Source organism: Formica exsecta, unplaced genomic scaffold (assembly GCF_003651465.1).
Source record: "Formica exsecta isolate Colony F162 unplaced genomic scaffold, ASM365146v1 scaffold465, whole genome shotgun sequence".
Lineage (NCBI taxonomy): Eukaryota > Metazoa > Arthropoda > Insecta > Hymenoptera > Formicidae > Formica > Formica exsecta.
The window spans coordinates 8,963-20,210 of NW_021851887.1; the positions used below are offsets into that span (position 1 = coordinate 8,963).

The 11,248-nt window shown below is 35.0% G+C and overlaps 1 protein-coding gene across 1 annotated transcript in view; it reads right to left on the reverse strand.

The window, feature by feature from the left end:
• Positions 1-3,600: 3,600 nt before the first annotated feature.
• LOC115241043 (protein mothers against dpp-like) overlaps positions 3,601-11,248 on the reverse strand; it is a 13,628-nt gene continuing 5,980 nt past the window's right edge. The window contains exon 3 of the mRNA XM_029816558.1: positions 3,601-3,655. Coding sequence (XP_029672418.1) covers positions 3,601-3,655 — 55 coding nt within the window. The remainder of the gene's footprint in view (positions 3,656-11,248) is intronic.

Genomic DNA, 11,248 nt, shown 5'->3' on the forward strand with positions numbered 1-11,248 from the left:
CTTTCCCTCGCTTCAAGTTATTCCTCTCTTCCTCCTCAATGCCATTTGCTTCTCTCAGCTTACGTTCTCGATTTTCCCACGTCGCTTGATTTTATTCTGCTATCCGACCGAACTAACTCGCTAACCTGTTTCACTTCAAGTGAGTCCTAGCTGCAAGTCACAGCTTCATTCGATTTTTTAAGTCGATTATAGTTAATGTTGTCATATACGATGAATCATAATTTTTTGCATCTTCTATAAGAAGAAACTAATAAATTATGCAGATATAGAGAAAATTATATCAAAATTTTTATTATTAATAAATTTATTCTTGTATATGGCTTATTTATTTAATTATAATATTATGTTTGGATAATATTATATTGTATATTTAAAAAATCTTTATATATATATCTCCTTCAATGTTTTCTTTAAATATTTTTTCTCTTTTATATTTTTTAAACATATGTATTATCAAATCTTTATTGTCCAAGATGTAATAAAAAAATCTCTCTCCTTTCTTCTTCCTCTCTCTTTTTTTCTGTTCCGCTGCTTCTCGTGGTACCCACGAAAAATCGGAACAGCTCGAGCGGAAAGCGAAAGCATTTATACGGCAACCGGACCAGCGATAGGGTCGCCGGGGGTAGATGAGGATAGAACCGAAGGCAGGGGTTGCTGGCACTCAGGGGTACGAAGGAAATCAGGATAATTGTTAACAATTAGCTTAATCAACCTTGAGAGCAAGCTTTTGTTGGCCGCTCTGATACGCGCGCCTGGGGTTCTCATGCGCGTCCCTTTTCTGTCAATTTCAAATTTTCGTGACGAATGTCTTGATATTCTGATAATTCCTCATTAACAATGATGACGAACTTTAGTCTCTTAACAGACTAATTGGACTAATATACTAGTGATTATAATTTTTTGTTCAGTATTGCAATAGATTATTTTGCAATGGCTAACATAACTATAACATTTTTTAATGTCAATGAACACACGCAATGAAATTGTGTTGATCGTGTGAAATATCTTTTTTTTGTTTCAGGTCTGGTTCCAAAATCGACGTGCAAAGTGGCGCAAGAAGGAAAAGGCGTTGCTGATACGCGCGCCTGGGGTTCTCATGCGCGTCCCTTTTCTGTCAATTTCAAATTTTCGTGACTAATGTCTTGATATTCTGATAATTCCTCATTAACAATGATGACGAATTTTAGTCTCTTAACAGACTAATTGAACTAATATACTAGTGATTATAATTTTTTGTTCAGTATCGCAATAGATTATTTTGCAATGGCTAACATAACTATAACATTTTTTTAATGTCAATGAACACACGCAATGAAATTGTGTTGATCGTGTGAAATATCTTTTTTTTGTTTCAGGTCTGGTTCCAAAATCGACGTGCAAAGTGGCGCAAGAAGGAAAAGGCGTTGGGCAGAGATACCAGTTTCATGCACGTCGAGCAAGGCGGTGAGTTTATGAAGGATAATAATTTTAATCGATTAATCGAAGAATTTATATTGTGGCATAAATGAATTTTGCTTCCAGTACAGATAAAAAAGAAAGAAATTTTTAGTAAGACAAACAATTTTGTGTGTGTGTGTGTGTGCAATTGTTGATTAGATATTTTATTTGACAAAATTATTGCGGGTAAGATAACGGTTTGTAACATTGTTTGCTATTTTGTAATTTAGGTAGATGCCGCGGTTTAGATAAAAAAAAATATTTCTTTGGATTATTCGTATATATAAAAAGATTGGTTCGTATCTACGATAATGGACTGATTTTTCGCGGATCAATCGCAAAGGCTCGTTTTCATCCACCGTTTGCTTGCTCGGTTCGCTGTAACGTAGTAACGCGCGTGTTACGTCGCTAATACGTGCAAGAGAAGGGCGACAAGGCCCGGAATTACGAAGGGTAGATGCAATCGGCGACAATTACGTCTAATTTCAGTGTCGGCCGTCGCAGCCATCACACGCGAATGATATAGAATAGAAACCTGGCTGATTAATTTTTCATGAAACGCTCTGTGGATATAAAGCTTGTACACGGTGAGCCGGATTGGTGACAAAAAAAAAATTCTACTAATGACTTCGCGACCCTATGTGACATCTTTAATCAATTTCATTAATTATATTTAACCGCAAAAACTCCTAATTTTTTTCTTTGCGTTAATTCGTATGTTTGCGATGTTAATCAAATGCTTAAATAAAAAAGAAAGGGACAAATGTATATGTCACATTCATATTATTCTGATAAAAAAAAAGAAAAAATGGAAAGAAGATGGAAAGGCAGATAATTAATTTGTTTAAAATTAAAAATAAACATAGGTATATTTAAAAGAAATAAGTTAACTCTTTGTGTTATTAATGAATGCACTTTGGAGTTTCTTTAAAAAGTTTTGGAATTTTAGTAAATTAATTGATTTATATTTAATATATAAGAGAGAAAAAAAATTAAAATGCAGTGATAATTAGATTATTAAAATACAACGTTTTTCACAAATATATAGATGTGAATAAAAAAAATATATCTTTAATATTATATGAACATGCGTGATAAAAATGAATATAAATTATCAATGTCTGGCAAAAATACTTGGAGTGCAGAAGATTAAAACAATTTTATCCGCAGAAGGATCCGATGCAATATCCGTCACAAATTTATGTTCGCAGGTGTAAACGAATTGTCCCTTCACGCGCGGCTGCTACAAACGGCTGGCGGTGTCCCGGGCGCGGACTCCTCCGGTCCACCGACCGGCACGTTTCCCTGGTTCATCCCGCCGGTTTTCCCGCCACACTGGCCCACGAGCGCGCCCAAGTTGCCGCCGTTACACGCCATCCTGTCGCAATACATCATGCCGTTGTCGCAGAATCTGGCGTCGCTCGGTACAATACTGCCGGTTAACTGCCTGAACCCGAGCTCGTCGTTGAACCACAGTAACGTGAACGGCCACTCGTTGGGCGGCCATCTGCACGGCGGGCATCCCCTGAATCTGGGGGTGCAGAGCATACCGCAGAACCTGAGCTCGAAGAACGACAAGGACGAGGACTCGGTGTCGTCCGACGACGAGATCAGGAAGCAGAGCGCGGAAGTGCTGAGAGTGAAGGCGGAGGAGGCTCTACGCAAGGCGGACAATTAACTGTGAGAGCTCTTACGGACTTTTGTAAATATGAGGAACTTGTCTGTGTGTGTGTGTGTGTTCCCGGGAATCTCACCCACATATTTGATACCAACGTAAATGTTTCGCACGCGGCATAAATACCTGCCGCCTGCGCGAAAAGGATTCTCTTTGTTATTATCAGGCTTAGAGAGATTTACTTCGCGTTGTACGCACGATTCGAGATATCGGGCATTTTAATATACAAAATGTTCCCGAAGAAAACGCATTTACTTTTGATTTTAAAGTAAATTGTGAAAAAAAGAACATCAAGACTTTTGGTACTTTGACAAAGAATTTATCAATAATTTATGTTTGCCCTTGCATTCGGGATTCTCTGTACGATCAAGATCTAGGAATCGAGTAGCACGTGTTTGAGCAGAAGGTAAACGAAAAGGTAAACGATTTGATATTAATTTGGTTATTCATTGCGTCATATTGGTGATGTTAATTTTGAACATATTTGATCAGCATAGCTGGATATTGTTGATTGATTTATACGCTTCAATTTTAATTAGCAGTCTGTATAAGACACAATCATAAGTTTATTATATATATAATATATTAATAACAATATTTTAATTAGCTGCTGATCAAATACACGTGCTTTTTGGATCTAAGGATGAAACGGGTTAAGGAACCCGATCATCTTGATCATCGTATGATTCAAAATTATTATTTAATGTACCAATCTCAAAACAAAAATATATAATCTTGAATAATATCAATAATGTGTGATAAAACAGATCTTAAATAAATCTGAAACAGAAAAATAAATAATATCTCCTCCCTAAAAATTAAATTCAAATCTTGATAATAAAATAATCTATGTCAGTATAATTTTTAATTAAGTACAAAAAAAGGAATACATATTTGATTTACAAGTTATAGTTTATAGAAATAAATTAGAAAATTTATTATATTACATATAATATTATTTATGCTCTCTTCATCGAGAAAATAAATACGATTAATAAAATTGGGGATTTACAGAAACTACTATAAAGAAAAAATATCTAGTTCTTTTATCAAAATTTGCAATTCTAATTAAACACATATGCATCTATCTCTTTTTCTCGCTATTCGGCCAGCTGTTAATTTGATCGAAAACATCGTCAGTTTTCGATAAAATTAATTTATTGATTCTATCAACGTTTCCGCGAAACATTGAAATGAAATTTCAGAAATATAGTGTCGCACATAGCGCAGCGTTATATGATATTATACATCGTTATTCTAATTATTTAATACTGCTCGCGTTGTTACTCGACGATGATATAACAATCTGTTTCATCGATATCAAAAACTCGTTTCTCTAGGTGAATCAAGCTAATTGTTACGCTGGGCTAGAAATATGACACTAGAATATATATTATTTAATGTGTAATAAATAATTTATAAAATTTTAAAAATGAGATAACTTTTTCTACTTATTAAATTAAATGCTATTTAATTAAGTGCGTTGTTATTTATTAATAGAAATCAATAAGAGATTAATATATTCAATTTAATTTGATTTGATTAAAAAAATATTACGAGATGTCATATTTATCCTGTGTCACAATTGCTTTTATCCTGGATGTAAAAAGGTAGACGCGAATGCAGCCGTGTAGAATTCCTTCCAAATGCTGTACAGAATCTCGCCTGTGAATGTATTGTATCAAGTGAAATATATCATGCGCGAGAGAAACTTTTGTAAAATATATGTATTATATTAACATTAGGCATGTTATATATACATATGTACCATATATATCAACTATAGACTTTGTGTAAATATGTAGGCTATTCATTAAGTTAAAGAAATATATTGCACTTACGAAGAATCATGCAGAACTGTATTTCTTCCGAAACTAATACTGCTTGCCAGCACAAACTGTCAGTTCCCTTAAAATCAATCTTAAAAAGTTAAGATATAAATCTCGGATAATTATTAATATAGTTTTTCTTAAATAAAATAAAACAGAAAAAAATTAGTTGATACATTTAATATTTGAAATTAATTAAAAAACGATTTTGACAGATAAAAGTAAAATGTAAAGACCTCAGGAATCATCAGGAAGCGCCACTAATTGCACGCGATCATTTTTCGATATCTAAACATTTCGTAGCATAGTAGTGGTCTTTGCTTACGTATCACGGTTAATAAGCCGCAGGTGCTTTTTTCGCACCCGTGCTCGAGCCACCCTAATTCAGAGGCAATTCACAAGGGGGCGAGGGGAAGAGGGCGTACTACAAAATCGCTTCCGCGTCATTAATCATGAAAAGATTTGGCGTATCGGCCGCGTCATTACGACGATTTCCTGAATTCCGCGCACAGCTGGCAGTGCACCCGCACGGACCCCGAATTCCCACGGATCCTAAACGCCCGCGCGTTTAATCGCGTCCCCCCTCCTCTCCTTCTTCCCTCCGGACTGCACGCATTTTCCGTCGACGAAAGTGAATTTCGTTCGGGAAGAGAGGAGGGCGAGAGGGGGGGGGGGGGGGGGGGGGGGGGGGGTTGCCCGGGACCAGGCGCATCCCGGCGTGAACGCCGGTAACACGCACAACGGCAATTACAATCCGGCCAATTTATCCGCGTTATCAGAAATTTATCTGTCGCGCGAAGGGCGAAGGCCGCACAGCGAACGCGAGAATTATCGTTATCGTTGGCGTTATCGCGCGGGAAGGTAATTATTGCACCACCTGCTTGGCGGTCTCGATAAAACGCACGGATAACGTATAGACTGGGCGAATGATATTTCATTTCACAAGGCAATTCATGGAGTCTTATACAGGTGAAATTTTATTGACGCGTTGATTCGAACGCTGCTTTTTAATAATTTATACGGAGCTAAAAGCGAAGGAGAATATAAAAAGAGAGAGACAGAGACGCGAATGCCACGGAATGGGTGTATATATTTTCGTGAGTTTTTAGGCAAAGAAAGTCAGAGTTGGGGCGCAGACATTTCGCATTGCCACATTAGGACAAGTACGCGTACGCTTTCGAAACGCTTGCATTTTAGCTCAACGACCGTATCGCATAATGCCGCAAAGTAGATGCCGTGCTAAATGGAATCACTAGATGTAGAAAGAAACGCTCGACGTCCACTTCGCTCCGATTTCGTTTCACCGTATTGCTAAATTTCGGTTTCGGTCCTATAATCTTTTGACATCGTTTTCAGAGGAGAAGGCAGAATAAAGAAGATGTATAGAAGACAAACGTTACTAGAACAATTTATAAGAAAAATGTCTTTTAAATATCTTTTTACTTCGTAAATTAAGGTGACACTTTTATATCATTTTGCATCGTCGTGAAAGCTTGGATCTCAAAAATACATTAATAATTATTGTAAAGTGTTATTATTATGACAAAATTGAATGCATATTGTAGAGAATGTTAAAAATAATTCTAAGGAAAAGATTGACAAAAAGTGTAACGCACTTTATGTATAATAATTGTATTTAAATGGTTTTTCATTCATTGATAATTTTATTCATTATTTATTCATAAAACAATATTTTTATTTTATTTCTTATTTTTAAAAAGGGATATTATCTATATTATTTTAATTATACAAAATGCCTGAATTTTTCTCACAATGTCATATAATTCCTTAATGTAATAAGATGAGATCAAGTAGAAAATGAGCATCAAGCACATTTATTTTTAATATTTTATTGATCTTCAGTCTTTCTTGTATACGCATATAAAATTAAAATTAAAAAAAAAAGTATATCTATTTCAGTTTGTAAAATATTAAAATATTTATTAGTTAATATAAAATTATATTATTTTTTATCAATATAATTTTCTGTAATTTTCACATCAATATGTCGAGATGTTCCCCTAAATTACCTATTCTATTTTAAAATATATTTGTTATAATTAATCAATATATATTGTATATGTATTAAGACAAAATTAGAAGCCAATTATCGAGTTTTGCATATTTATCTTAAAATAGTCGTAAAGAGTCGATGTTTCTCGGAAATATTTCTCATCTGCACGAGACACAAATTACACCCACATTTTCCGAGGTAGAATAGAAAGGAAGTTTCCGGCTTTAAGCGCAAGTGTGCCCCAACGGATATCACGGGCCGTTCTTTTTTTTTTTTTTCTTTGCAAGATGCTGCAGCATAGACGAAGGATCACAGTTGAATACCACTGATCGCGATCGCGGTTGCTATGAAGAACAATTAGATTAAAAGCAGCGCCTCTCGCGGCGGCTTGAGATCCATTAGTGCCCATTGTACCACCCCATTTGCACCCCCGCCGTCCATTCCCAGTCCGCCCTCTTCTCCGGAGTAGAGTACCCGTCTCGAAGCCAGGTACTTATTCTCAATAGTAATATGCTCACTTTATACTTTTACCTCTTCGTCGTTCTTCGACGCTTCCGTCTGCGTCTCTCGATGAAGTCTCTCCTTCTCTCTCTCTCTCTCTCTTCTTTCCTTTCTCTTCTTCTTCTACATTTATTGACGTAGAAATATCACAAACGTTGTGTGATGTCGTTTAAAAAGATCTCTTTCGCTTGCAAAAATTACTCGCGGTAATACACGTACGAAAACTGTCGTTAAAGATACAGTCCGAACGACGTCTATTAGTCCATCTGCCGAGATAACGACCGCCATCATTTATATCCGTTATCATTGATGCTTATCTTTCTCTCGAGACTGTCCGCAATTTTTTTACGCATTCAGCAGTTAAATGCTACTATTAAAAAATCTGCGGTTTTATTTGTCTAATTTAAATGTGTGTGTGATAAGCACGATAAAATTCTGTACGATCAAAATCAGATAGATTAAAATAAATGTTAATTTTACTTGTTCCCAATTTTACGATATAATATATGTAACGAGATTACGCGCGAGTATTTAAACATTAATATTAAAGTTACAAATCTGCATATCAATTTATAGAATTTATGCGTAACTCAATATCTCTTTTCATTCGACATTTCGCTCACGTAAACGTCGCAGCAAAACATTATTACGGTTTCTACATGAACTTCGCGTAAAACGGCTCATGTAAAACCATAGATTAATTTGAGTGTGCAGTCGAAATATTCCTAAGCATGCATGTAATACAGCCGTAATGGCTCGCGTTTACCGCAATGGTTTCACGTATAAGCGGAGAATATATAATGCTTAGAAACGCGTAGACGAAACGGGTTGTGATTTTTTTCAACGCTAATAATTCATCGAGTGTCATTATTCGAGATTAATGTTGCCTCCGCGAAATAATAATCGCTCTCGTGCGAGCATGCTTGATTTTCTGGGACTCATTTGAAATATTGTATAATAAAGCAAACATACAAGTAAATTTCTATTTAGTTTATTTATTTTACTTTACTGCGTCGCATTTAACATTTATCTATTTAATGTTCAGTTAATTCACGATGTAATTAATCGATAAGTGTACTTATAACAAATAATTCGGCTCGAATCGTATAAGCATCATTTCAGAGATATATACTATAATAAATATATATCTACAACATTATACTTATCCATCTTTTGATTTAATAACAGTATTTTTTGCACGCGCGGGATTTCGCTTTTAAAAAATTTCTTGAACAAGTATTCAGAATAGAAGATTATACTTGAAGGATTTAAAAAAAAATTGGCTATTATATAATGTTATTTGTGCTGCGAGAGTCGAATATCTTTTCAAAAAATTTTTCGCTTAAATCCAGAAGAATGGATGTATAATAATTATGTAAATTAAATAAAGTTAAAATAATTGTGCGCTTTAGTGCATTAATGCAGTTTGATTATTCGTGAAAATGTGAGAACGCAATAATTGGCAAACGTAATTTTTATTTTTCGTATTTATAACATCAAAAATTGGTCTACTCAAAATTAACCGGTTCGGATCCCCGATTTCACGATCACCCTAATTTGCAGCGAAAAACGTGAAATGTCCCGCTGCGAGTCGGGAGGGATCCCGCGCAAAGGGATACGTTCTGCGATTCTTGCCTGGACCTTTGAGAACCTCACTTGTTCACACGTTGTGAAGCTGGGTGTACGGTTATGCTTAAAAATTAGTGTCGTTATGACACGCCGCGCCCGGCTCTACATACACACATTAGGTGTACACACTTCATTAAGGCTATTAGGGGGCATCAGAGCATCCAGAAGCGCGCCCAGCAAGGCGACGATCGGCGGTCTCGAACCGATCTCTTTCTACTCGTCGTCGTCTTTTCAGCCCCCCCGCTCGAGGGGTGACCGACAATAATGGTTTCTACGCTGATAGGCTTACGCTCAGGTTTTCTGAGTCCCGGCTCTCTTGAAAAGTGATATACCTGCAGCTTGCCGATTTCGTCGGATTCGTATTACAGCGATCTGTGACACATACACACAAGCACACATATATACAGAACATATGCGGATCACGAAAAGTGAAATAATTTTCTCGTGTTGGGAGGAAAGTTTACGTGAGACAATATATATTCATATATATGTTTTTGCAAATGTTCAATTTGTTGCCCATTAGTCCAAGTTAGTAGTAATCCAAGATAGTTGTTAGAAGAGAATCGGTATTAAACCGACAAATAACGCTGAGATGTAACGAAGCACGTAGAATTAAATTTTAACAAACCTTTCACGGATAGGATAACGTTTTATAAATTGATAACGCAATATCGCGCGCAAATTAATCCAAAAACGCGTTTGGAAGAATAAAGCCGTGTCAAATTGCTGTTTGGCGATTTAATTTTATTGTACTCGCGTTTGATTCCCGCAAAAAGCGCTTTTCATAAAAAAAGAAAGGTAGCGGGGAGCGATCGGATACACTCCGGCTCGTTGAAAAGATCAAAGCGCATGGAATTCTAATGGATCATGGAACGAGGTCTTTCACACTCGATCAATTTTCTCGAATGAAGCGGTTTTCGTGGGATAAAAGATGCATTAAGGCGTATTCGCGTATATGACGGGCATCGGGAGTCCATGAGTGTGATCTTGCGCGAGGTCAAAAGTCCCCTCAAGAGAAAATTTTGTAAATGGGAGATAAAAACTGATATTTCTCAACTTTTGATAGAAAGAGAAAAGTCTTCTTTTTCTGATCAAGAAATAAATACACAGTGTCCTTTTCTATAATTATGAAATAATTACTATAATATCACTTATATGTATCATTTATGAAAATATCAGATACGACCAGATGAAAGAGATTAGATTGTCACCATTGTCATTTTTTTACATCTCAGAAATATTTATAATTTTTATTTGCAATCAATATATATTATAAAGTTTAAAAATATGTAAAAGTTTTAACATCACAATGATAATTTTATTAACAATTAATAAATGTAAAATTTCTCCTGTATTTATTGATTATTATGTCTGGTAACTGGCAGATTAAACTTTTTTGCTTTTGATATTGTATATATATTTAATCGTTCCAATTTTAAGCGTCAGTTTTATTACCTTACATTTGCTATATATATATTATACATTTTGCAAATTATACTTGTAAAGCAATTTTATTTATCTATTAATTTTATTTTGTATTTTTTCGATGATAACTGTAGCATTCGCGTATAAGACTAAATATATGTTCAAATTATATAAAATAAAATTAGAAGAATTAATTAACTTAATATAATTTATATATATGTATACGAGCTCTAAAATAGCGTTAAAAGTAAAATTAATAAAAGATTAAAAATGATAAAACTTAGTATTCTAAATATTAATGATGACGTAGATCGTAAATATTTCATTTCTTTCCTTAAGCGAAAAAGTTTCGGTCATGATCAGTTTCATTTGAACGAACTGATGATAAATTAAACATACAATTAATTTTGTTCTGTCGATATAATCTAATAAAGCGTGAGACATGAAAGACTGCGACTGCCTTTGATAAAACACAACCAGCCGGCCTCTTTCCACATGCTTGGCCTCGTCGCTAATATTACATTATATTAAGCTGATTATCTATATCTCGCGCGCTTGTATACTCTTTTCATTCAGAGGCAGTTCTGGAAACTAGCCACCTGTGTACATCTTCTAATAATTTAGAAAGCCAGAAGTAGAGTCATTTAAAAAATTACATTTTATATTTAGCTAAATACCATTCAGATAAGCGTGCATGAATGTAAAATAATTTCCTAATAATTATATATAATCTCTTTA